The 27,681-nt window shown below is 43.5% G+C and overlaps 2 protein-coding genes across 3 annotated transcripts; one reads left to right on the top strand and one right to left on the bottom strand.

The window, feature by feature from the left end:
• Positions 1-13,567: 13,567 nt before the first annotated feature.
• Positions 13,568-21,884, bottom strand: SARAF (store-operated calcium entry associated regulatory factor). 2 transcript variants are annotated; one of them, XM_056337262.1, is made up of 6 exons: positions 21,731-21,884; positions 21,153-21,328; positions 19,466-19,859; positions 16,243-16,351; positions 14,361-14,479; positions 13,568-13,840 (listed from the first exon to the last, which is right to left on the bottom strand). In XM_056337262.1, exons 1-6 carry the CDS (start codon positions 21,819-21,821, stop codon positions 13,815-13,817), a joined length of 915 nt encoding a protein of 304 aa, XP_056193237.1. In that variant the 5' UTR covers positions 21,822-21,884; the 3' UTR covers positions 13,568-13,814. The 2 variants fall into 2 exon arrangements, with proteins under 2 accessions (XP_056193237.1, XP_056193329.1); XM_056337354.1 differs by having other exon boundaries at positions 16,243-16,348.
• Positions 21,885-22,066: 182 nt separating this feature from the next.
• LEPROTL1 (leptin receptor overlapping transcript like 1) lies at positions 22,067-26,602 on the top strand. Its single transcript, XM_056337597.1, has 4 exons — positions 22,067-22,218; positions 22,648-22,723; positions 24,048-24,234; positions 25,246-26,602. Exons 1-4 carry the CDS (start codon positions 22,203-22,205, stop codon positions 25,360-25,362), a joined length of 396 nt encoding a protein of 131 aa, XP_056193572.1. The 5' UTR covers positions 22,067-22,202; the 3' UTR covers positions 25,363-26,602.
• The last annotated feature ends 1,079 nt before the right edge of the window (positions 26,603-27,681 follow it).

The following is a 27,681-nucleotide window of genomic DNA, read 5'->3' as shown; positions in this document are numbered from 1 at the left end:
CAAAGATGTTTTAGCGGATATTTAAAGTGGATATCTCACGAGCATCCCTGCTCTGTTCCTGTTTAGTCCATATCCCGACAGCAATTCCACCTCAGCTGAGCTGCCAATACGCCCAGGCCCCGTGGTGCGTCAAGTCAAGTTGCAGAACATTTTGTGGCTTCTCCCCCGGCTGGCTGAGGGATTTCATACGCCCTTTTCTTCCCCGGGTTTTGAAAACTGGGGGGGTTTGTAGTGGTTGTTCAGTAAAGACCAGCACAGAACACACCGCCCGGGGGCTTTAAGGCCAGGTCGAGGACTTCAGCTTCAAAGCGACTGCACCGTATTTAATTTAATCGAACCGTACAGGTGCCGGGGTCAGGCTGCGAGTACCAGACCGCGGGATGCAGACTACAGCCTGCTAACTCCTCCAGAGGCACTTCGACCCGTGTTTTATCAGAATCCAAGCCCACATAATTACTTTAAATCGCTATTTAGGCAAACGTCAAGGTTTTAAAGCTCGCCCCAAAGCATGACGAGTACGGTGGCAGATGGCGAGCAGTAACCTTCCCAGCCTGTGCAGCAGGGCTTCGGGGTGCGCCTGGGCACCCTCTTTGCCACCACACACCCTTTGGCTTAAAACCCTGCCATGGTTTGATCACAGCTCAATTATTTGCATCTTTCTTTTCAGTGTCTGGTGAAGACCTGTGGTGATTTGGGCTTTATGCGGCAGGTTTGGGAGTTTTTTCCAGGGAAATATAAAAATGGACCCTTGCACCACTTCAGTGTAATTCAGCTGTAATGTGGCACTTCCAGCTTTCAGAAAGCTTCTGAGTCAAACTCCGCAAAGCACGTAAATAACCTAAGAATGTAATTTTATTTCAATGAGGCTTCATTTTCTAGATTGGTTTAACGGTGTTTTGATGTTTCCCACCTCTTGCAAAAAATTTTTAAACGCCTTTTACAATTCACATTTCTAGAAGAGTTTCTTCATCATATAATTCCCCTGCACACCCTCAAAACTCATTTGGTAGCCATTACAGAAATGTTTCTGCGCTTGCAAATCTTCCCAGCTGGCCCTGCTTCTACTTAGGTATTTCTAGTTCCCAAGGGCAAGCCCCTTTCTCCAGCCTCCATATATGCCTGCCTGTCATTTCCTTCATCCAGAAGAGGAACTCTGTAATACGGGTATGACATGGGATGGATTTATATATATTTATATAATTTTTTATATAAATTTTTATATATATGCTATGTTACAGATTTATTTGAAAGAGGTCCCCCTAAAATCTTGACCTGAGGTCTATTGCCAAAGCATCGCGCTTTTGCCACCTCCATGCATCTTTCCTCCTGCTTTGCTCCAGTTTGCAGCGGGGGTGCTCAGACCACAGCTGTGCTCTGGTGTTAACAGGCAGCAGGCCTGAGCTGCTCTTCAGGCAGAGAAACTCGAGTGCCTGGGAGGACAGACTCACAGCAAAGCTTTGCCTTTCCAAAATACATGGATGCGACTCGCTGTATTTTAGAAAATATACCTGGCTCTGCAAAATCCAACACAATTTTAGTCTAGCTTCCGTAAGTAGTTTTGACATCACCGTTGCCTACCCCTCTTCCTGATGAACTTGCCTTATTCACAGACAGCTCTTTGCTCAATGCTCTCCTTATCCCAGCCCCACACAAAAGATGCGCTCCCCAGTGAAAAGCTCCTTTGAGCTCTAAATTGAACATTGTCCCTAAGTCAAGTCTGAGCCATTCACAAACCCCCTTAACTCTAGTGGGTGCCCCATCAGATTTATAGGTTAAAACTTGAGTTGCACCACTCCTTAGCTGTGACAGCAGTCAAGTGCTGTTCTCCAGTGCTTTCCAAAAAATCCCACATGTACACCCCAAGAAATCTTAGTGGCACACGGAAGTGGCTACAGCAATTATTTTGTGGTTGGGATGCTTTCGAGCAGCTTGAATGTAAATAATTCTGCAGTGAATATGTATCCTGAAAGAAATGATCCACATCAAAGCCTGTAATGTCTGCAGAAAAATGCAATGGTAAATAAAAACTTCTGCCAAAACAAGGAACTTGACGTTAACGCTAAGATGGATTGTTTCCATTCTGGATCAGCTGGGAAGCAGGGAGTCGAAACTGGGTTTGTAATAGAAAGCATACTGCAATATTAACATCCATCTGTTACAAAAATAAAGGCACCACATTTAGAACTGTTAAAGTGTTTTAGATGACTCGAGGTTCCTAAGGGAACTTAGGTTCTTTCCTTTGTGTATAATTTCACGATTGGATTTGACGTAAGTGTCCTTCCCCATTCATTCTCTGGAAGCAGTTGTTTTGGTTCGGGGTTGCTTTTTTTCACAGCCTGGTTTTCCTCATCTGTTGTGTCTTTTTGTTGGTTTTTTTGAGTGACCAGATTGCTTAGGCTTCTCTGAAAGCACCACTATTAGTGTTATCTTAATAGTATTTTAATGTTTATCACTTCAACAGAGATCTCTTTACCTTTCAGAAACCAGTCTGACCAGATTTCTCAACTTTTGTACTCTATGCCAGTTTGCTGTAACTGTCTATGTTAGTGTTGTAAATATGTGTTTATGGTTCCAATGTTCTAAAAAACTTACATATTAATTGCTTCACTGCCAGGAAAATAGGCCCTACAAGCACTTGCTTTAAAAATATAATGTAGGATCTATTAACTTCTAAAAAGCTATTCAGAGCCTCACAGGATACATAGACTTCGCAGCATTGTGCTCCAAGAGGACTCTCTTTTGGTGCTAGTGGAGAAAAAGCATTGCTGCCTGGTTTAAAAAAGGTCTCCTTTTTTTTGTTTTGTGTCATATGCTACTTAAAACACACCTCCTGTTTGAAGGCCAGAATGGGCCAAAATTTCAAGCCATTTGCAGCATCATTTGCACTTCAGAAATTCTGCTTTTAATCCTTTTGAAGAAGCTCATTCTGCAGCTTTCAGAATATGCAGGTCTCATGACAACAAGAATCTAATACATTTTTTTTTTTAATGGTCAGTAAAATTCTCTGACGCCTAGCCATTCTGCTGTGGCACCTCCTTCCTTCCAGCAGGAAGGTTTCTGCATCTGTGTGGTGAACAGGATCAGTAAAAAAAAAAACAAACCATATTAAAACTACCTCTGCAAAAAGCTCCTCTTTGGTCAGCAAGGCTGACTTACCTCACCTTGCAGGGTCAGTGGAAATGCCACGTTAGCTCTTCTGCCTAAAACCAAGTGTAATACGGAGACACTTTGTGGGAATACCAGTTTACAGATGGTTATCGAGACTCAGCTACTCATTCTTAAGCTCTTTCAGAAAAGCACACAGAATAGATTGCATCTATTATGGCTTTGCTACCTTCTTGGATAGGAGTTGATACTGTGAAGGGGCAAACTGGCAAAACCATAATTTTATTCAGTACAAAATATCATGCTCAAATAAGGCAGAGACTCTTGAGATAAGTACTTACTGAAAATAATTTTTCTACTCACAGGGCATTTCCTTAAAAGCCATCAGGCTTAATATTTCTACCTATTTTTACACAGCCTTTTGAAAATGTCTTTTGGCTGCTAAAGTATGCCTGTTATCAACTGCTGTGGCTGTGATTTTACCGAGCAGTTAAATCCAGTGTTCAGGCTGCCACTGCCGGACCTGACCCACCACAGCCACCTGGCTCCAAGCACAAACCTGGCACAAACACATGCTGTCAAGTCCAGTTCATTGCAAGATGCTCGGAATGGTTAATTTTGTGCCACCAGACTTACACAGCTCCCATTTATGCGGTTTCCAAATGATTTCAGGCCATGGAAGGGAGAGCTGGTAGGTACTGAGTGCTGTGGAAAACCTGCTCCCCAGTTTGCAGCTGGAAGCTGTACGGCTGGGTGTCAGGGCTAGGCACACAGCACCCGATCCTCTGGAGCGATTCCTGGCTTCTGAGCTGGACAAATAAAGTTGCCCAAGTAACTGTTTTGAGGGGAGGGTAATGTTGTATTTGGAGTTACAGTGCTACAGCCTGAACAGAGGTGCAGCTGCAACACATAAACCTGTTTTTAAATGCCTTTCTCTTACAGGAGCAGGGGAGATTGCACTGGTATAACTGGATTTGGAGCTGTACATCTTTTGTCTTGGGTGACGGCAGGGTAGGAAATAGTGTGCCTGGTGTTTGACAACAGTTATCTGGATGAGCAACTGTTTCTTAAGCAACAGCCCTCAGCTCTTTGCCATGGCTAATTGACAGCGACAGGGATTACGTGGGCAGGAGAGGGGATGTAATGGGCAGTTACTGGGTAAGAGAAAGAATAAGGGAGGAGGAAGGCCCTCTTTAGAAAGAACATGAGGTTCGTTGTGTGGTGGGGCTCAGCTGTTCTGATCATGATCCTGTCCCTTGGTTGCCCCTTCATTCCCAGCAAGTCAAACTCCATGCTGCACGCCTGCTGTCAGTAACTCTCCTGCTGGGAAGAGCCTGGCTTATTCCACTCAGGTTCAGAAATTCCACCAAACTTCCCTGAACACCTCTGGGTTTAACCCACAGTCCTCTCATGCCTGCTTCTCCCCAGGCTTCCTATGCCCACTGCCTTGCGAGTGTCACTCAGCCAAACCCATTTGGGATGTTCACCCCATCTTTAATCGAGTGCTTTCTTCCTCCATGCCCTCCTGCACTGAGCCTTTGCCACATCTTCCGCAGCACAGCAGCCACTGCCTGTTCTCGCACCTCCTGCGGGCACAGGCTCACCCTCTGACACCCAGGCAATATTTATCCCTGAGCCTGACTACCTGGGAGAGCTCTACTTTTGCAGTCCGAGGGGCAAAAGGGGTTGGGGTCGGACAGTGATGAGGGGAGGGTACCTGAAACCGTGCAGTAAGACAGAACTACACCCAGTGTTAGAGGCAGAAATGCAGTAAAAACGTCTTTGCCACTTGTTTTTTTCCAGAAGACATGAGGATGTATCTCATTCTATCAAGTCCCTGTTCACTCCGGCCCAGCTCTCCAACTTTCACTGTTTGCACCAGCACGACTGTACCAGGGGTGGGGGGAAAAATTGAAAACATGGCCTAGCTAAACACATAAGCTATGTGTCCTTTCCTCTTTGGCTCTGGTAATTGTTCAGTCAACAGAAACATCGTTTCACCAGCCTGAAATAATCCCCCAGAAGCAGTGAAGTGGATGAGCATTTTCCCAAGCACACTCTGTGTGCTCTTCCCTGGAGTTTTACAGGCTTTTCCAAAGGTCATCACTGGTGGTGATGCTGTGGCTTTCGGCACTGGGGAAGGCACACAGGGCAGGACACCTGCTTACCGGCTGGACGAAGCCCCCGAGGGTGTTTTTTGCCTTTTTGTTCCCAGGGTAAGCTGCGGGGCTGCAGCACAGTTTCCAGAGGTTTCACTGATGCAGCTGCACCAGTGCAATACTGGCTAATGGCCAGGTTTGAACCAGGCCTAACGTTTCTTTTAAATACGGAGCATTCAGTGCTCTGTGCAGAGAAAATTACTTTTCTAGTGTGTGTGTGTGTGTGTGTGTCCCCTTTTTTTTCCTGAAAAACCAAAAAGCCCCAAACTGACAGCTCTGGGCACCAGCTGCCACTTCCCAGACAGACACCCCAGTTCAGTTAGGACTCTCTCCCTTTTCACTCTTCTTTTGAGTACCTCTGCAGCTCATCTTGGACTAACAAAACTGCCCACAAGGTAGCGAAGGAATGGACATAACGCCTCCCTGCCCCCACCTCCCCCCCTTGCAGGGCGACCTCTGCCCCCAGCTTTTTGTCTGGGGCACCAGCTGGACAGGGATGGTGCCTTACTGGGGAGATACCGAGCCTGGTACATCGGTTTCCTCCCCCAGTTTGGGCTTGGGGCCCTGAGGCACTACTGCAGGATAGTAAAATCATGCCAGCCCTGTTAACTCTCCCCTTGCCAGGCAGCCAGCCTGCTCGGAGACCTTCTCCAGGACAGATGCAGTTGTAACCTGAAATCTGTGGGCTTGAGTAGCACGGTGCATCGTTAGGGAAAAATAAGCTGAAAAAGCTTATGGAAGAAAAATAGTGAAGAAAAAGCAAAATGCAAGCTCTGTTCCACGCTAATTAAAGGTATTTCTCCCTCCAGATCTTGCATGACTTACAAAAGTAGACTGCTAAGGCTAGAAGCAGCTCCTGCAACCCCCCTGTCCTGGGTGGAAAAGCAGACTAGTGTGCTGAGATTTCATTTGTTAAGATCCATGAGATTTGTTAAGATCTGTGACATTTTAAGATCTTCTCTAGATCTAGATGTTACGTGACCACTGTAATAACAGCACATGGTGTAATAGCACAGACTACAGCTCCATCTCTTGAAACACAAACGAAGTATTTCATAATTGGCTTTTCATTTATTTAGGATGTTCGGTACAAATGGCATAGTCATCCAAAATGTTAACCATGCCTTTTCTCCCGATTTCAGTGGGTGATCAGGCCACTTACCGAGATGAAAGAACGTGGATTTTACTTCATCATCAAAGTCCTAACATTAATGTCTCACGCATAAATTTTCCTGGAAGATGGTAATGTTACCTGCCCTTGTCTGACACTTTGAAAAATTAACACTTGTTTAGCAAAGTGTGAAGGTGTCTGAATGCAGTAAGGGCAACTGCTTATTCAAAACATCTGTCTAACAGAAATGCTGAGTAAGGGGGTGCCAACCATCTGAACTTTATTATGAAGTTTGGTCTACATTTAAATTTTTTACCCAGCACATATATTGGGTCAGGAATGCAAAATACCTGTACTCTTCTCTCTTTCCACCTATGCCAGCAAAAGCTCTTGTGCAGTTACAGGCATGCTGTTTGCAGAATTTCAGTACATTGCGCTGGGAAAAGTGCTTATCAGCTAGCATTACCTTTCTGCACTAGGAAGTGGTGCTAGGAGACTTGTCTTTGTATATAAGGATGTAAGAACTGTCACGCTGCCTCAGAGGAAGGCTCTGTCTACCCCAATACTGGACTCTGATAGAGGCCATTAACACCTTCTGCTTCTGGAATTCAAGATCTAGGGATTTTTGAGCCAGAAGTCACATAATGGCTCAGTCACTGATGTGTTGACTTTCTGAGAAATCACCTAATCGTTTCCATTTCATCTGTGGTTTTGGCCTCTAAAATATGCTGCGGTAAGGAGTTTCCTAAACCGGAGGGTTTGTATTTGGAGGTGCATGTCTCTCTGAGCTGGCAAGATTGTAAACGTGTATGGTTAGGCCATACATTTGGAAGGAGAGGAAGAGAATGGCAGGGCTGGCCTGACCCAGCAGCTGAATGCATACAGTGTCCTTGTAAGCCACGTGCAGACCGGGGGATGCAGCTCCTTTAGCATCACACTCCAGCATATCGACTGCCTTCTCCAGAGCATCCCACATCGTTTTTCAAAGGTTGCTGATTGTTCCTTGCCCTTGCTTCATTTGTCATTCCAGGGCATAAAACATTCCCATAGCTCAGCTGTCTTCCTGGGCCTCTCCTGACGTGCTGTCCAAAGGTCATCAAACACAACCTTCCCTCACCCACAGCCTCTCGGCTTGGAGGTCTGCCAAGCTGAGGTGAAGTGGTAGCTCTCGTTGCTTCATGAGGCCTCTCAGGTGCTTGAGCAAACAGAGACTGGAGAGGAACAGATGCCTCTGCAGCACGTTCAGGCTAGAAACACTCCCTGGTTCCAGCCCGGGACTCCTTGCTCTCCCTGCTCTTCTCAGGCTGAACGCTGTCGGAGCAGCTCACGTTTCTCTCATGTTTCTCTCTCAGCTGCTGCAGAAAGTTCTGTTTCTCAGTTATGCCCAAAGCAGCTTTGCAATGTAAAAGTCAGTATCTGTCCAAAACCTAATTTCTCTTTAGCAGCTGCATGAGTTGAACTAAAAGAAATGTATTAGTACCTTGGGTAAAACTGGATTACTTCATTCAAGTGTGGTCTTCCTCTCATCACTTACGTTTGCGCTGTTTCAGCTCTATACACATTCGCTTAAGTTACAGCCTAATCCTCCACTCCTTGCTAAAAAGGAAATAAATCCTTCCACCTGTTATGAAGGAGAGCAAGTAGAATTAACCACCCAAGCTTGCCAGGAGAGAATCACACTGCACTGTGACCCAGGCGGGCTGGCTGCTTTTCCAGTAGTCAGGATGAGGATGCAGGATTTACCTACATAAGGAAAAGAGCCCTTCGCTGCTGACAGTAGGTGTCAGCAGCAGATGACAATTTATGCTGAACAGGATCTCCTTGACTCCAAAGCAAAGACAGGAACAACTTTCTGAGCTGTTTCAGCCTGCTTTGAGCTTGATTTTTACCTCAATTTCAGGAACAGCACAGAGCAGTTTGTTTTCTCTGTGCTGCAACCACGTGAATTTCTGCACTGATCTAACTCCACTTGTTAGTGCTACCAGTTCCTTGCAAGCTACAAAGAGCCCCCAAACAGGTCTGACCTTATTGAACACCAAACCTGTTACCGTTCCAAGTCTCCTACTCTTGCTGGAGTGGTGCAGAAAGCACTGGTGGTATTATATAAATCCACAGCAATAAAGTAATCCTCCTCCTCCTGGAAAAAGAATGTTGATAAAGTATTCCCAGCATGAAGGTCAGCTCTGCAAAGCTGTCCCACCTCAACATTTTATCTGTTAATTTTTTTTTTTATTTTCCCCTCAACCATAATTGTTTTCTGTCCATTAAAGCAGATGTGATGCGTTTACAGCTGCTAAATGACACAAAAATGACTACAGGAGTTGACTGGGAGATGAATAACTCCCATTACAGCAGCAAGAGGTATTTTGGATTGCTGATAATTTCAGTGCTGCCTCAATAAGTAAGTCCACATGCTGATTACAAGGGTACAGGAGACATACAAAAGATGGCTAGCAGGGGCCATGATCTCGGGGCCATGATCTCAAGGCCAAATCTCAGAGGATCCTGTACGACATCCAAATGCAGCTGGAGAGCAAAGACTGCACAAGAGTCTCTGTGCCAGGGAAGTCCCAGCAAATCCAGTGAACAAGCACCAACTCCCTGTGCAGGAACTGCTGTTCAAGCAGACAGTGATTTGCATCCACCAAACTTCACAGTGGGTGAAGACTGAACTGGGCTATGGCTCAGGTGGCCCTCGGAGCACAAGGTGTCAGCACATAGCTCTGATAATCGCCCTTAGGACTTCTTTAGAGATACAGGATGAAACTTTCAGCCCCAGTAAAACAATCCCGACACAACTGCTGTCAGAGCTGCCTAATATTTCCTGCTGTTGTGGAAGAAGAGCAATCCAGCAGGACATACTGGGGGCAAAGACTCCACCTGCAAGCCTGACTTTGGCTAGCGCAGGTGTAAACTTGCTACCCTTCACCATGCTTGCTCGCTGCTCTTCCCATTTCTGGCCTTCTTGGTTCATTCCAAGACACACTGCAGCGGGGAAAACACACAGATGCAGGGCCAAGTCCCCTTTCTTGTGCTTGGCGATAGCATTGTGGCATTTTCAGAAGCATCTGGTATCTTTAAACGCACATCTACCTGCAGGATTTGCAATGGCATGCCTGTGGAATGGCTGAGATAGCACAACCTAGGCCAGCTTCCTGGTTGTACAAGTCTTAGTCATTCCTAAGGTAGGATGGAGAGGATGTTTTCAGGTTTTCTCCATGCTGCCAGTTCACCAGTCCTTGACCTGCTCCAGCCACCAGCTGCCAATACTGTACCCTTGGCAAAAACGTCTCTCTGACAGACCGCTGAAAAAGTTCTTTTCACAGACATACTGCCCACGAAGGTAAATTTGCAGCCTGACATTTTGCTCCCTTGACTTCACCTCAACCTCTTCCAGTCCTTCCCAGCTCAATGTACTTTTTGCAAGTGCTTGTCACTTCCCTACTGAAGAAACATTGATACTCAGCAGGAGCAGGGGGAACTGTAAGGTGGAAGACTGTGGGAGAGAAGAAATACAGGCCACATAAACAGTCTACTGATTATTTTCATCAGCACCAGCAAAACACAGCTGCAATAGAAACAGAGATGTCAGAAAGAGAAGTTTACCTGTGTCAGGCACAAATTTGCAAAAACAAGAAAATTGGCTGCAAAGGAAGGTTTCGGCAAAATGCTGAGGGTTATGGAGCCTCTCCTGCACAACACTTAGCCCTGAACTGCCCCAATAGGTATGAAAGGAGAACAAAGGACCCAGCAGTATGCTTTATTACACACAACACTAAACAGCAGCACTGTCTCTTGGAACAGATTGCACCTCCGTGAGACTTTTTTTTTTTTTTTAAACTGTTGTGGTTTTGCTCATATACTTCAGTTTGGAAGGAGCTGGGCTATTTCTGTGCCAGAATCACTGGTTGATACATACTCTGAAAATACCAAGAACTGATACTAATTTACTACAGAGGGGAAAATACAACATTTGTAATTGGTGCTAAATGGACAACAGCCTGTGTACAAATACTGTGCTTTCAGCTTTTACATAGCTGTGCAGGCAGCCATTGCATGCTACTTTATTCCAGCAATTTCTCTGTGCAACAACTTCTAGTGCTGGAAATCATGCCACCTGACTTAATTTCCTTTTTGGAACTTAATGATGTAAAGTGATGATCACAGAAGATTATTATTTTTTATTAAGAAAACCAACCAACCATCTCACCTTGCTGGTAAATCTAACACACACCTTGTACCCAGAGAAAAAACCAAGTTGCATAGCATGCCAGTCTGCAGAACTAGCGAAGATCTGACCTGGGAGCTGAGTCACAAGACAGAATGGCACAGAGAAAGCTTATCTCTGTGCATCTTTTTTTTTTCTTTCATCACATGCTTCAGGGGAAGTCAGCTGTAAAACCAGGAGTTTCGTTCCTGTAATGAGCTTTAGCTTTGTGTGAGGATGTAAGCCATGTCAGCGTGTGAGCAGAACTAGTCCAAGGTGCCAAACAGAACTGCAATTATCCTACAACAGCATTTAACAGTTTAGGCATTTACATATGCCTTGCAACTATGAAGCTGCTGTGAAGATACTGCCAAAAACTCTGTCCGGGAGGAGGAGGAAGACTAGGACCTTCCGATCAGATGTTTAGGAAGGAAGCTTAAGATTTCTCACAAGCATCAGTTCTTCCACAAGTCCTTTTCATTCAGGAGCCTCACCAACATCCTTGATCACTGATCAAGGAAACTTTTATATCAGAATTTGCAGGCCTCCATTTAACCCTGCTTTACCACTGCCAAGAAGCTGAACTGCCTCTATGAGCAGGCCATGTCCCTCTTCAGCAGGGATGCATTCTCAGTATAAGAAGCAGATCCATCAGCTGCTGTCCCCAGGGTAAAGCTCTGCTATATCCACAACTGGGAACAGCGGCAGCGATCGTTAACTGCTTCTGAAAGCTTCAGCTAATTACCTTGTAAAACCAGGAACTCCCCGACATAACGGAGCTTTTCTGCAGACATATGTGAAACTTTGATTTATAAGAAATCTTTCATTTCCTTACGTGGTGCATTATTTTGCTATTGAAAATCCAACCAGTAAAATAACTCAGTCTGGTTTTGTTCTGGTAAAACAATATGCAGCTTAGCAGCTCTGCAACTGGGGGTAAATGATGTTATTATACCACCTGAGAAGTGGACAATGAGACAGAGCTGACCCTGAAAAGCAGACAGTGCCATCCCTGCAGGTCTTAGAATAGTGCTTTAAGGACAAAAACACTCCTTATTTACTTATTTCATTACTTTATTAAAGGGAAGGGTAAAAACGTGCTATAAACAGATTCACGAACTATGGTAATTCATCAGGTTTATGCATCAGATCACATTTCATACAGAAACTATAAATACAAGTAAAAACATTGTCCAAAACATTTCACAACACATCATAATTTGAGAGCAAACCTCACTTCAAACTACCCAGTTAGCAAAAATCCAGTTTCATTGTTGCGTAATTAGTTGGCAGGGAGTATTGACTGTACAAGTTGCAACCTGAATACACCTAGAAATAAGTAAAAACTCTGAATTTAAAGTAAATTATTTTGCTATATTTGGTCACAAAGATAAAGATTTATCATATTCTGTCCCTAACAAACAGTAAAACTTTCTAATAGGCCAACAGTAAGGTCTTTGCTATTTCCTTTCTAGGTTGACAGAACAGGCTATTAATGAAGAAATTTCCCCCCCAGTCCTCAAGCAGCTCTGAGAAGCAAACCAGTATTTTATCCTCAATTTATCAATTTTATCACAATGCTCATGTTTTCAGTGCAAGCTCTACACTTTTTTATAGCTTCCATTGACTCCTTAAAGATTTCTATGTATTTTTTGTGGTTGTTGCTTAAACCACACATTGAACTCAAGTATTATCATTTGAGCCAATTATTTCTGTACTCATGAATGGACATAGCTGCTGTTTGATGAGTAACACTGAAGTCACCACCTCAGACTAACCATCCCTGCTAAATCTCCTTGTGGAGGTGCAGCCTGTAGCAGCAAAACAGTGCTTTGCTTTTGCTGTAATAGTTTACATCAACTGCAAGACAGTATTTTCACAAGAATGAAAGTTGTGGTTCTCAGACTGCTACCGGCACAGAAAAGCTGTGCACACACACGCTTCTAAGCGGTATTAGGATGGCCTCTGGAGAAGACCTGGTGATCAAGCAGCCCATTTTTCAGTCCTTCCCCCTACCCCAGTCCTGAGTAGTTTCTCTTGGTTTTTTGCAGAAATGCCTCTCCCAGGGCACAGTCAATCATGCCAGAACTATATGACACTTCTCAGAGCCCCAAAACATCAAACCCTCTCTGCCTCTTGCTCTTTGACAGCACTTCTTTTTTAAAAACCACATTTGAGGGAGTTTACATCTCATTAGACATTCAATTTCCTCTCTTTGCTTAGTCTCAGGGCCTGCCATGCTCTAGAGATACTATCAGCTTTGGATTAAGACTGCTCCCTTCCCTTTAGCAAGGAGCATCTTTGGATTACTGTGTCCTGGACAGATCATTTAGCAGGACAGATTGTTCACGTAAGTTGTCACAGCACTGCTGACAGCCACTGTAAAAATGAAAGTCCAGAGCCTCAATATGGGCAAAGCGTCTGTAGCCACCTGAATTTAAGTGACCCACCTTCCAGAAAAATTGTCCAAATCAGACAAGGACCATCTCAACTCATTTCAGGGTCCCCCCCCCTCCAATTTATACACAGAATTCCCCAGGTTTGCACAGCCACTTGAATAAACCCTAAAACATGGGAGTGTCCTCAAATCTGCAAATTTTGGCTCCAATTTTATATCTGTCATATAGCACAGATACAAGCATTATGGTAATGTTAGTCTCTGTATATCTATAGTTTTGCTTTTTTCCACTAATGAAAAATGCCAATGCTCATCTTCGTAGCTGACTGCACTTACAGTAACGTTCACATGAATTTTATGAAGACAAACAGAAGTAGCTTCAAAAAACCAGCACCCCTTAGGTATCAGGTGGATTACACACTAGGCCTTTCAGATGCTGGACCACCAAGAAAAAGAAGAACACTGAGAAATTCCAAATTCAACAAAGTTAAGCCCCAAACACAAGTAAGCCACTTGCTTTGAAAATCTGGTAAGGCTATCATTGCCGTAATTCCTCAAGCATAGACAGATATATAGGCACTGTAACATCATTCTTAACCTGGATGAGTTTATTTTGTGTCTTATGAGAAGCTGCTGGTTTGAAACAGTGGATGTTCCAGCACCTGTGATACTCTAAACAAGAGTGAAGGTCCACGTTTCCACAGGGAAAGAGAGGAATCCTTTGCCTAGTCCTTCATACCTCATATCCATTCTGAAGCCTACTACTAATAAAAAAAAGTACTAGTACACAGGAAGAGTTAGTTCAATCACTCAGATCCTGTAACATCAAGAATTTCATCTTCGTTTTGTGCCCCCAAAGCCTGCAAAGAAAAAAACCAAAAACACTGTCAGCTCCACCATAATCTTTCCACTGAGCTCTCTAGTTCTAAAAAGGCTAAAGGAGGCAAGCAAGATGAATTAAACATATTTACATAAAGTAGAACAGCAAACAACTGTGGGCTGACTGGCCTGAAATACTCTGTTCTTGCAGATTAGACAACCTGCTTTCTACAAAGAAATCAGTTTTTTTGATGTTTTCTAGAGAAGGGCATGTATAGTGCACACCAAAGGGGAAAGCTTTAAACTAATGCACCTTACAGATGAAGACAAACCCAGTAACAGTGGTACCATGCTCACTGTAGGCCTGGGGAGCTTCACATCCCACAGTGCTGCCCTACTTCCACAGGAAATGGAAATAAGGGACATTGTTACATGCCCACCTATACCAATTGGTAAAATAAAACAAAGAATGTTTGCTAAACCTCAGCTAACATCTGAGGTTTAATTTTGATAGATCAAAGCCTCTCAAGCTTCAGGAGATTAAAAGGTATTTCGCCTTACCAGAAGCGGTTCTTGTTCCCGAACTGCTGCTTTGTGTGGAATTGCTTGACTGCCCATTCATTGGAGGTGCTGCTGCGGGATCTGTCCACATACTGCAGTATGGGGAACGTGGCTGTGCTCTGGTGAGAGACAGAGTAGAAGGAAGACTTTGGTAGTGACCTTATGAAAAATTAAGAAGTTACCATTCCAAACAAGTGGACTGCATCTCTGAGGGAAAACTGTAAGCAGACAGTTGTTTCAAAGCTGGAAACCTCCTTATTTAATGTAATTAACATGTTGAGAGCAAGGATATCTAGGGTTATATATCAGTGTTTGACTCGCTGATCTACATTACTTGCTTCTATAGATATGGAATTTCCTGCTGTTTAAATTTATGAAGAACTCTCTCACACTTTCTGACACCAGCATTTTCAGGCACATCATTTCAAACAACTAAAAATTAAAAAAAAAAAAATAGTGGGCCAAAGACTGTTTTAAAGGAAGAGATGCCCAAGTTAGGAAGCTTGTTCATGCACTTGGACTTGCATATTCAGTTAGGCCTCTAATCTTGTACCATAAGAGGTGGCTACTGAAATGGGGTGTGTGTGTAAATCAAGGAACCAACCTGCATGTAGATAACACATAAATATAATGCTTAAACACAAGGCTCATGGTTTTGAGACTTAAGAAATAGTCAATAAAACCTTGAACACATTATACCTTTTAAGAATTTGCAGTGGGATTAATGTAATAAAACAAGATCATAATATCCTTTTGGTTGGAAAAGACCTTAAAGGTAATTGAATCCAAGATATGACATCTAAAGCTCTATTCAAAGTAATTTTGTAGTTAATTTCCACTGTTGATAGCATCACGGTCCCAGTTTCATTTTACTTGACTCTGAGATCAAGACTGCACATTAGACACTTTAGGTCTAAATTATCTTATCTTCCAAGTTTTCACTTCCTCAACAGGCAACCCTGATAAGGCTTCTGTCATTACCAAAACCCCGCACTTTACAATGGAGGAAGATGATTTAACACACTCCTGTCTACATGATCTTACTCCCAAACTTTCAATATAAAAACCCCTTATGTATAATAACTTCTGTTATTATATTTAATCTCTTACATTACTGAATTCCTCCAGGATTAGACTTGATACACATGCAGTTATTTGATCACTAAAGGAAACTGCCTGGGCTCTAAAGATTCCCTGCAGGAGCCATGTATTTTCTTTAGCGAAGGCTGAAATGGCAGCAATTGCTCCCTTTAAACTGTTTATCTAAACCTAACGCATTTTAAAAGTGTTTAGCAAATATGATGAACAGATGTTTACTCCAGCACTGAAAATGCTTTTGAATGCTGTTTCTGTTACGTTTTTCCAAAAATGCAACTTATGTATGACCTGCAAGTCCTTTGGAAGACCACACCTCCTGTATTTAAACACATGGGCCTTCAGGAGATTAGATTAAAGGCAGTTTAATCTGACCACACCAGGTATCACAGAAGAGCAGCTGCCATCCAGACTGACTTTAGGAGAGATAACACTGATACAGGAGACCTATCTGCAGACAGTTTTATGCTTATTATCATCTGTGAAGTCTGCAGATGGAACATTTAAATGTAAAATCATCTTAAATTTGCAAGCCATGCCCAGTCAGAGTAATCAGCTAGCTAAAGCAGAATAAAGAACCTCCGTCCTCCCAATTTTAGTTCCCCAGAAACATGTTTAAAATGGCTCTGCTGGTGGAGCTATAGACTGCTCCTCTATTGTTCTAGAGGTAGGATTTTACAGCTTGAACAATACAGGCCTGAAAGCTTAGAAACAATGTAAACAGAGTATATATGACATACCCCCTGAAAGCTTAAACACTTGGAGTCTGAGAGCATGCATATTTTACCTGTGACTGCCAGCCAAGTAGCCTAGCAAGCCTCCCGCTCCTAACCCAGTCCAAAATCCTGGTCCTGAATCGGTTCCAGGAGATGAATGAGTCCCAAAGCTGTTGTCTTCTTAAACAAAACAAAAATGGGAAACATCTGTTAGTGCCACCTAATCCTCAGGCTAGCTCTTGCAACAAGACTCTCCCCTGTTAAAGATAATGGAAAATTAAACAATAAACTCCACCTGATTTCAGTAGATCCTTGATCAAGTTTAACTTGAAAGGCCTCACAGTTCAGAAAGCAGGAAAAAACATAAATGAACACAAATGTAAAGAGTTTTACATTAAAATTAGCTTCCGTTCAATCTCACAGCCCTGATGTTTGCAAAACATGGCAAAGAATTCCTGCCTGCAGATTTACAAACAGACAAATTAGATTAAAAATAGAAAAGGAAATGGAGAAAGAATAATCTGCTCAAGGTCACATAGCAAGCCAGAAGCAGACACAGGAACAGAAATCAAATACATAAAACCAAACAGTGAAATAACCACTAAAACACAGAGCTTCTAATCTCACTCAGAACAGCTGCACATTTTGAGTAACAGTGGCTCAGCCTAAAGGCTAAACTACTTCGTATTGTTTCATTTCTGGTAATCCTAGTCTGGTATCTGTTATCAAAAGATATGCTAACTGCAATCACATTGCAAAGTTTTTATTATGCGTGAGTCACCAAGCTTGACAAATACCTTGCTGAAACTGCAAGCGTATCAAGTGGGTTGTGGGGGGGAGGAAAGACACATTTTTTTACCTGTGACCTGCATAACATGAGGTTCTGACTCAGAACAAAATGCCTTCCATTTAAAAAAAAAAAGAGAAAATGCAAAACCGAAGTAGAATCATTTGCTGGTCTAGAGAAAAACATGGGTGCAAGAATAAGCTTCAACCACAGATTTAACACGTAAGGAAGTGTAAAAGGCAAGGACTGAAAATAACATCAGGGCCTCTCTGAAATATGCCCACCTACACAAGCGGGCAAGATTTACTATGTAAAAGTTCTACAGGACTTAGTTTGTCACCAAACTGGTGTGGATTGTTTATAGTTACGGAAGAGACACCCCCACCCCCACCCCCCGTTTAAACAATCAGTTTACATCTACATTCGATTTGATGTTGAATTTCATTTTGAATGCATTGGGGGAAAAATGAATGCTTATTGGGTCAATAACCATTAAACTATGCTGATCTGGAACACTACCAACAACAACAACAACAAAAAAGTACTTAATTTACTATAAAAACAATGTTAATCAGGGAGATGAACCAACTCGTTTGTTCAAAAGCACCATGGCTGAATGTTGACTCAGAAAACTGAGTCATTTTTTACTGAAATATCTAGAGTAAACATTAAGGAACATGTCAAACCACTAACAGAGAAAAAGTAGAATTTAATTAAGATAGGCTAGCTAAACAAGTTTCACAGGACACATTCTGCACGTTAAGGGGATTTTAAAATGAAGCAAATAAAATATTAACAGCAATAAGTCAACAACATTGCTTTCCATTACTGTGCAGATTTTCAAAGACTAAAAATACATTCCCGAACACAAAGATGTACACATTCAGAGATCTGCTTAAATGTAAGGCAGACACTAAATGCATGAAGTAGCATAACACTTCATATTTTTAAGCTGGCCCCACATTCAAGGAGTTTTCCTCCTTACTTTGAAATCTAAGGAAAAATCATTGACATTAATTATTAAAAATGTCATAACTTAAGCCTTAACATGCACATTGGGAGCCATGTAAGTGCAAAGTATTTTCAGTAATTACCACGAAAACTTATTTTCAAGGCCCTACCCTCGCTAGATTTCAGACTCTTGCAATGACAAATGCAGTGATGCAGTTAACTGACAACAAACAGGATGGAAAAAGAGAAAGTAACTCTTCATTCGTTTTGCTTGCTCCCAGTATGACAAAGACCTCTCTTATAACCATGGTTCTTAGTAACTGTTTCAGTAATGCCAGTGGCAAGTGGCATGCCCACACAAAGTCACAGATGCACATGCAGGATAGGCAGACTGTCTGAAGTCTGAAAGAACTACATCGAAACCGATTTGCAAAGCCACTAGTAACACAGAAGCAGAATCCCTTTAATTTTCTGCTGCAGGTACATCTGAAAGTTTCTGGGGCACATGCCCTGCATAAGGGTATCCAAAAGAGTTATACTGGCACCCTCTGTTGGCCAAGTGGCTCGAGGAAACCTGGAAGAAAGCATTAACAAGCATCACTAAAATACAAGCTTTTGACTAAGCCTTATCTGTTCTATTTTTTGACTTGATAGACCCCTTTCTCTCATGAAAAAACCCACAAAAACAAACAAACAAACAAACAAACAAACAAAAACCAAAAAGGAAAAGATTGAGATTATGCGACTTGTCAGAATGTAATTTGCATTCCAGTGCTGTGAGCATCTCATGTTTGCAGGGTTAAATGAGTCGGTCAGACACGCGATGGATAACATTTATTTCCCTTAGACACCATGACCACCTAAGGCTGACCACTTTCAAGTGACAAAAGTCATCAGTTTTCTGGGAAAAGATAAAATGCGTCTTTTCCTAGCAGTAGCTCGGTCACTGCTTATACAATTTCCAACTTCAGATGAAAGGCATCACATGAGGCTGAGGTGCTGCACCTCTAATGATAGTTCACAGACACTGTTATTTGCTCTGGGAACCAAATCTTCCAGCCACTGGGACTACACTGAAGCACCTATTAAAACGGAGGACTGCTACATGGCACTCAACTGCATCAACTGCTCTGTGAATGAAATCAGGAGTCAGCAGCCCAATGGCTTAAAGATCCTTCTGCAAAGTTTTAAAGTGCTTCTTTGGCACCCGTTTGTTTCTGCCTGGGCAAGACTATTCTCTCTTCCAGATCACTTACGAAAATTACTCTTCCCTCCCACTACCCTCCTGTTTCACAGCATTTGAAAAGAACACTTGCTGAGCATTTCCAAAGGCTCAAAGGGCAGCTTGTTGCATAGCCTGCCCTGAAAGCCTATGGGAAACCAAGTTCTTATTTTCACTTTTGAACAAAGAACAACAGAATGCAACGCTGCAGCCAGTGCAGCAGAGTCAACTGCCAATGCATTGGTTCTAAGTCTATCCCACCCGCAGTTACTGCACATAAAACAGTACAACACTGCTTGCTCTTTTGAGTATTCTAAATGGCTGAGAACCCTACCTGTGAAGGTGGACTTAAAACCAGGAGGAGGAGGTGTTTGCTGACTCTGCCAGGAAGGCCTAGTGAATCCATCACTGCCCCCAAAACTCTGGGTTTGAGGCTGCTGGTTACCAAGGAAGAGCTTGTACACTCCAAAAGCAAGAACCAGAAGAACAATTATAACGATCGCTCCAGCACCAGAATCGGAAGATTCTTTTCTTGACTGATAATAGCTAGAGCCAAAGCTTCCAGAGTTCTTCACTTTCCTTTCACCTTCCTCAGTCAGCTCTAGCCTGAACAGCAAACTACAGGAGCCTCTTAAGATGTAAGGATCATCTGGATAATCGTAACCTTCACAGCTCACTTCCATTTGTCCGAAACGGTCGGTATTTTCCAAGTCTGCTTTGCACTCCCACTGAAAAGATAAACACAATACAAAGTAAAACCTGCTCCAGAGATGAAAATACCTGTTTTATTCTCCAAATATGCTCTGAAATAAGGCTATAATTACTAACAAATTATGTAAAAGGCCACAGGGTAAGAAATTTTTGAGCACTCTTATTTTGAAAAGGACTAGCAAACTGACGTTAAATAAGAATGTTTTTTCAAATCCTAAAGTTAAAAAAAAAATCCGATCTTTCAGAACACAGAACAGTTACAACTCTGGAAGATTTTGTTTTTCTTCACAGAACAAGTTTTTCAAGTATCCCTTCTTTGGTATAGGAACACTTTAAAAAAACCCAAACCTCTGTACCCTGTGCGACAGTTACTTAATAAATGCCTGTCCCACATAAACTGGACGGCATCTACAAAAACGTAATATGGAAGCCTGAAATTCACTGCACCTGATTCCATTTGCATCCACACAGAAATCATGAAAAATTGGGACAGACATCATTCGTCACTCATATGCAACACTTCACAATCAGAATGCGATTTGACAGTTCAATATATGAGGATTCCTCAGTCCCACATTTCCTTGAAGTAACAGAACTTAGGTATCGCCTCTAACTGCAAGTGACACGTAATGGGGGTGGGTGGAAGTAGTTTCTGCATTAATAGTCCAGGACAGCAGTACCAACTGCCAATTCAAAATTGACTGTAATTTTACAATATTGTATCAGTTTTAACAATTATCTTTATGCTCGATTCCTGGTTAATCTATTGGCATAAATGTACGTAATAGCTATCAAAACAGAAATACATAATTATTTACTGACTAGTACTGACGCACTAACATGCAAGAGGAAGTAATTATGTCTGAAATTTAGTTTTTAAAAGGTAGGGCTGAAGAGATGCAAATATTTATTGCGTTTCCAACTCTAATAAAAATTGGAAACCCATGCAGCAATATCAAAGCAAGAGCACCCTTTGAGGTTCACAAAAAAATGGAAATCATGCAGCAGTAGCAAGAGCACCCTTTGGGGTTCACAAAACTTTGGTTTTATAAACTTGAGGAACATTTTAATTAAAGCCAGCGAAGGTTTGCTATGCTGTGTTTTTACATTAGGGCCTTCAGGGATATACCCGCAGCAGTTCTGGAAAATCCAAACCCAAGAAGTATTTAGGTTGTTTTAGTTGTCAAAGGTCCTCTAACAAAAAGCAAACTGAACGGGTACGCTAGCCCACGACTATACCCTCCTTCAAAAGTTACCAAATCTGGGGGAATAGGATGCCATTAAACATTTACCAAGTTTTAAACAGTTACCTGCACATCATAGCCATCCCAACCTTTGTTGTAACACTGGACAACCTCAGGGGTACGGGAACATCCAGCCGTGCCTCCCGTGCACTGCAGCTGCGGGACGGCAGGTGTCCGCCGGGACGCGGTGTGCTGGCCTCGGCGCAGGGTGAGCGCCCGCACCTCCCGCAGCAGCACCCTCCCTGCAATAGGCAGCACAAAGGTCACCGCAGCCACCGGGGCCTCCCCTCGGGAAGGGGCTGACGGCACAAAGCCGTGAAGCGAAGCTCCAGCAAGCGCCCGCCGCGCCGAGGGGAAGGCGGCGGCTCCCCGCTGCCCTCGGTGGGGGCGCTGGGCCACCCCCCTGAGCGCGCAGCTGCCGGGGACCGCGCGGCGGGGCAACTGCTGCGGCACAGGCCGATTTAAAGGGAGCTCAAGCCAAAAAGCCCTCCTGCCCGGGCCCCGCTACGCCCCCGCCCCAGGCCGCCGTCGCCACCCCAGCGGCGCTGCGCAGCGCTAGGCCGTGAGGAGAAGCCCCCACCCTGCCGCCATGGAAGGGACAGCAGCGGGGCTCGCAGAGACATGCTCAGCCCCACACATCTCACCCGGCTGGTCCCAGCACCGCGCGGGGCCGGCGGCAGCACACAGGAGGAGCAGGAGCCCGGGGGAGACCCCGGCCCGCCCGACGGCCACCATGACAGCGCCCCTGACAGCCCGGAGGTGAGTCAACCCCCTTCTCCTGGGGAGGCACCTCTCATTGGATAAGCCTACCGGAAAAGGCGGGGCCTGACAGGGAGCACGCGCACTGCGGCCCCGCCCCGAAGCCCCGCCCCGGTAGCCCCCAGGGCCAATAGGGGCGAGGGAGCGGTGCGCGGCGAAGGGAGGGGACTTTTCCTTTGGGTGACGGCGCGGCAGCGGGCTTGGTGGGGTGGGTCACGTGGCCGGAGCGGGCTCGGCGGCGGGCGGGGCGCGCTCAGCGCCTGCGCACTCCCTTCCCGGAAGCGGCTCCCGGCCGCGCCAGTTCCGCTTCCCGGCGCGCGCCCCTCCGCCTGTGCGGCTCGCGGGACGGGCGGCGCCATGGCCGGCATCAAAGGTACGCGGCGGCGGAGCGGTTGCCCTGGTCAACGGCGAGGGCCCCCTCCCCTGGTGGGCCGCCGAGCGCCCCGGGAACCTACTGAGGCCGGGCGGGGCGGGCGGGGGCGGCCCTGGGCCTCCGCCGGCGGGTCCGCGCCCCCGCGGGAGGCGGTGCGGGCCGTGAGGAGATGGAGCCGTGAGGCCCTCCTGGGGCGGGAGGGGCCGGCAGCCGCCGCGGGAGCCGGTCAGCTCCGCTCCGCCGGGCGCCCGGGGCCGCGCTGAGCCCCCTCCGCCTGGCGGGAGGCGCCGGGCGTCCGGGGGGCGGTGGGGGCTCTGGCTCGGCGGGGGATAGCGCTACGCCGGGCTCTCGGTGGCGCTCGTTCGGAGGTCGCGGCCGCTGCTTTGCGCTGGAGCCCTGACCTGCTGTCGATTTGTGTTCTCGTTGTAGCCTTGATTAGCCTGTCCTTTGGGGGAGCAGTCGGACTAATGTTCTTGATGCTTGGATGTGCCCTTCCGCAATACAAGTAACGTGCACTCTCTTCCTATTCTTCATTTCTTTTTGCATGTCTGTAACTCCAGAATGGTTTGCCTTTCAGAACTGTAGACTGGTGAGCCCTCTGTGTGTAGGTGGGGTTTGGGGGTTTCTTTTTTTTTTTTTTTCCTTCCAAAAGATTGAGACAGAAAAAAAAAAAAGACCAGCCATGTGTTCATCCATGAACATCAAAGCGAAGTCAATGAAAGTTAAATTACCACCTGCAAACTGTTAAAGATGCACTGTCCTCTGACACGTCTCCAGTGTTGTCCCTCTTGGCTGATAAGCAGACAGCACCTCCTGAAGTAGGTAGCAAGTATGTATTTATTATCAGGGAAGCATTTGCATTTTCTCTGGGTACCCTGCAGTAGCTGGGCTGTCAGTGCCTATCAGGTGGAACCCTGGCTGTGCACACTCAGTAACGTAGCACCTGGGCATAATGGCAGCTGTTACCTGTACTTTTGGGCTACTGATTCCCATTTCTTAGTTTTCAGGAGTTATGAAGTAGTAGACCAAATGTTCAGAAGGTTAGGCCTTTGCAAGTGAATGCTGACTTTACAGAAAATCTTTTAAATTGACTTATTTACTGATAAATAAGAATCAAAAATCCTGTTGATAGTTCTGTTAGTGGTTGTGAATTGCAGATCTCTACATATACGACTAGTTTTCTTATGCCAGCTTTCTTTTGTTATAAAACCAGGGCTGGTGACACAAACCCTTAGGAAGATTGCTGTGCAGTCACCCCTCGAACAGTGCAGTGAGGTTTTACTGAAACAATGTGCAGCTGCAAGCAATAAAAGAAAATGTTGCTAAATATGGTGGTGTAATTTCTGTATGTTTTTGTTGGTTATGTTCAGATTTAAAAATAAAAAAAGTCTCCGTGCCCCATGGTGGCTGAGTATTGGCTAAGAATAATACTCTTCCATGAATGTGCACTGAAATCTTATGGGCAAAATGATGTGAGGGCTCTACAAAGGTATCTCTGCAATTCTGATGTAAAGCTAACACACTAAACTGAAGAGTTAACCTCATCTTGTGAGATGGCGTTAGGTTTAGGCTTGCAGAGTGACATCGTGCTTTATGAATATCCTATTAGTGAGTGCTTTGTTGCTGCCATTGAGGTCAGCTGAAGCCGCTCACAAATGTGGTCTATTGGATTAATGTCAGCTTGTTCCAAAGTGAAGGATTTGCTTTCTCTGGGCATGTTGTCTGTCTTTCCCAAATGTGGATGCTCAGTGGGGAAAATGCCTTGTATTGATTTTAGGAAGAACAGGAAGTAATAGAGTTAACTTTAACTTTTCTTCTTTCTTTTTCAGCCAGTACTGGCCACTGTTTGTATTGTTTTTTTACATCCTTTCTCCTATCCCGTACTGCATAGCAAGAAGATTAGTAGATGACACAGATGCTACAAGTAATGCCTGCAAGGAGCTAGCAATATTTCTTACAACAGGCATTGTTGTCTCAGCATTTGGGCTACCGATAGTGTTTGCGAGAGCAGAACTGGTTAGTAATATTTCAATCTATGATTTTTTCCCCCCCTAGAAAACCTTGTTCTTTATGTTTTGGGTTTTTTTTTACTGAAAATAAAGCTCTCGTGCACTAAGCAACTCTTATAAATATTTAAGTACTTAAGATGCTTGCAGTGGAATAAGAATTCATTTGGCAAGAAAAACTGATAACCAGAAATGGAAGCATGGCAGAATGTCATGATGGCTAGTTGCTTCATGTGGTCATGGAATGAATCTAACAGCCTTTATGCAATGCAGGGAAAACAAGGTAGAAAATAGTGTGAAAACTTAACAGGCAAGTAACCAAATAGAAAATGCACTTTTTGCACTCCCTGTAAATGATATTGGTGTTATTTTTTAAATTTCTGAGTTGTTATATCTTCCCCAGTATACGACTTTTCGTTAAAATAATTTAAAAGATGACCTTATTTGTGTGAATTTCAGGGAGCATTACTAAGTAAAAAAACATGGAGTGCATGTTCATAAAATCTCTTTAGGCAAGAACACCTCAGACGAGTGGTTTGAATGCCTCACACCCTTTGAGTAATCCACTTACTCTCCTTGGAAAACATTCACCTCCTATTTTGCTACTGGGATACCTGATGGCATGTGGAAGACCTGCATCCTTAACTATCTGTTTAAAAGAGTCTTGTAGCATGGTTAGCAAGTATAGTTGGGCTGCAGATGTGTGTGATGCTGTTGCCTAGCCTTACTTTACTATTTTTGGATGCTACAGCAAAACAGCTGTGCCTGCTAGAGCAGGCGCTTTGAATGCGGCTAGAAGAAACTTGCAGTGCTGCTTGGCTAAGTGTGTGTGTTTTTATATATATATATATATGTGAATTGGTTGACTCATTTAGGGTAAACCCAGCCTTCTTGGCATAACCACAAATAATGAGATGCCACCTTCTTGCATCATGGCCCATAGAAGTTGATGTTAAGATGTTACCTTTTGTCTTATCAGTATTAATTTCAAAGTGTCTAACTAAAGTCCCCTTGTTCACAGATTTACTGGGGCGCGTGTGCACTTGTTCTTACGGGGAATACAGTCATCTTTGCCACGATCCTAGGATTTTTCTTGGTCTTTGGCAGCAATGACGACTTCAGCTGGCAGCAGTGGTGAAAGGAAGATAAGAGAACTATCACAGGCATCTTGTCATGCAGTGGCCATCCATACAAATGAGAGAATGGGCAATAAAGAGAAGTAGCGTAGCAAGCCTCTTGAGTATTCTAGATGCTCCTTTTCACCTTGTTTGTTCTGAGTGTACTACTGTTGCTGACAGGGTTTCTACGTTTTTATGAAGTGGAGAGATGATTGATTTCATTTTTGCCTATGGTATGTTTTTAGGTGCTCTCTTGGTTTAAAATTGTCATCCTTCTGTCTGGTGTTTATGTGAAGCTTTAAATCTGGAAGAACATTTAAACATGGTTTCAAAGAAGATTTAAAGTTGGGGTGGATGGGGTTTTTTGTTGTTTTTTTTTAAGTTAAGCATTAATACTATGTTTCAAAATAACTTTTTTTATATATAGTGATTAAGTTATATCAATGCTGAATGGAGGTAAGAGATTGTGCACCACCATTGTCAATTACCAGATCAATAGATTGTTGCTGTTATTTTAGCAGAGGCAAGGCGGGGCAGGGAGTACCAGTTGCAGATTTTTCATCTGCCCATACCTCAAACTGGGTGATGAATGTTGATAGCCTTCATTTCAGGAGAAGGCTGAGGAGCAGGTAGAGTTGTTTGGGAGAAGTCCTAACTTTTAACACCACTAGTACTTTTACCTGCGTTGTAACAGATTCTTGTGTGGATGTGACATTCAAATACTCTGTAAATGTTATCAATGCTCTGACATACAAAATGTGTATTGTAGGGTAAGGGAAAATGATGTTTAAATTCAATTTTTTAAAAAAAATCTTTTGAACTCTTTCTATTTATAAGTATTGTATGGTTTTGAACTTTTATGTCAACTTTTTACCACAAAGATGGTAAAATGTTCATTTATGGAACTACTGGTCTGTGTTAATTTGAAGCATATACAAAGCTATTTACTCCTTCCCCTTTTTAATTTATTTTATACATAGTATATATATGTAATAAAACAGCTTTTCAAATGTAGATTAAAACTCTATTAAGCCTAAGAATGATTTTTTTTCCCCTCTGTTTTTTTTCCTTCCCCCACACACAATGCAGTTGAGGCATGACTTCTTTAGGAAGTCAATGGCTGAACTGATTTCACTGACTTGTTTTTAAGTTCTTATGCACTATTGGTTGATAAGATTTAATGTTATGTCTGTAACTGTAGCTTGTGTTCTGTAAGATTGCACATGTATATTCAAATATTTAAGACAAGTTTTCTGCATACCTCTCAGTTGTCTGGATTTTTCATTTAAAGAAATCTGCCAGTAGACATTCCATCACAAGATAGTTGAGAAGTGCTAGTTAACCAAGTTCAGTTATAACACATGCAGTGATAAACTTGACCAAACATACTTATAAACTAATTTTTGTTCAATTCTTTAAAAAAAAGTTAAGGAAACTTACGCTGCATAAATAAAAGCTGATGATTGCTTAGGTTTTGCTTAACAGTGGAGCAGTATGAAAAGGCATGGAATTGCAGGTCCTAGCTGTAGTATTTGTGCACAGATGTAGACAAAGAATAAAGCTTGAATATTTGAAGTCTGGTAGTAATGGTAGTTACTTACACAATATGCTCAAGGAACTGGTACCAGCAGGTAGAGGCAGCAGGGATGAAGCTCCCTACATGCGCTGCTTTGTTAGTGTCACCCTGTGTATAAAATGCGAGCTCAAATTTATCAGTGCTGGTAGAGGAAGAAATAGGTGCCAAGACCCCAGCGCAGAAGCCTGCCCATAGCAGATGGACTTGCAGCCACGAGTAAGTGTTTCACCAGACTGCCTGGAATGGTGACGTTCAGAGGTGTGTGAGGGCTGTTTTGTCACCTTTTTCAGTGAGACTTCTGCATCCCTGTCCCCAGCACAATGGATGCTTTGGAAAATCTTCCAAACCAGTGACTAAATTTGCAGTCCTTGCAGAGGAGGAACACTTAGGTCTTGTACAAATCTTCTGAATCTGTTACAGACTCCTTATTTGTGGTCAGGAACTGTTTTATTTTTCATTCCTGTGCTGCTAAGCCTACATGTCCACGGAGCTGATCATGTATGTATTGGTGGTGCATTTTTGGTATGTTAATTGCATTATAGTGTTCCCTTCTTTTGCTTGCACACTGAGTATGTGCAGCATTGATATGATTTATGAGCTAGACACTTGAGAGGTATGATCCTTCCATATAATATGCACTGAGATAGCATTACCATCCTTCTAGAAGGAAAAACTTTGAACAGTAAAAATTTTAAATAGCAATCTTGTTCTGTATGCTTCATCAAAAATACTCTAATAAAAAGAGTATTTTGTTTAAAGTATT

Source organism: Falco biarmicus, chromosome 1, assembly GCF_023638135.1.
Source record: "Falco biarmicus isolate bFalBia1 chromosome 1, bFalBia1.pri, whole genome shotgun sequence".
In the NCBI taxonomy this organism is placed as follows: Eukaryota; Metazoa; Chordata; class Aves; order Falconiformes; family Falconidae; genus Falco; species Falco biarmicus.
The sequence above is the reverse complement of the archived record's forward strand: the minus strand, read 5'-3'. Positions and strand labels throughout refer to the sequence as shown.

Bases quoted from the DNA above. Each gene is read 5' to 3' on its own strand.
- SARAF (XM_056337262.1), bottom strand. From the start codon at position 21,821: ATGGTGGCCGTCGGGCGGGCCGGGGTCTCCCCCGGGCTCCTGCTCCTC. The intron at 21,329-21,730 runs GTGAGATGTGTG...TGCCTATTGCAG, and splicing joins GCGGTGCTGGGACCAGCCGG to GGAGGGTGCTGCTGCGGGAG. The intron at 13,841-14,360 runs GTAAGGCGAAAT...TTTTCTTTGCAG, and splicing joins GGGAACAAGAACCGCTTCTG to GCTTTGGGGGCACAAAACGA.
- LEPROTL1 (XM_056337597.1), top strand. The intron at 22,724-24,047 runs GTAACGTGCACT...TTTCTTTTTCAG, and splicing joins TGTGCCCTTCCGCAATACAA to CCAGTACTGGCCACTGTTTG. The intron at 24,235-25,245 runs GTTAGTAATATT...CCTTGTTCACAG, and splicing joins TGTTTGCGAGAGCAGAACTG to ATTTACTGGGGCGCGTGTGC.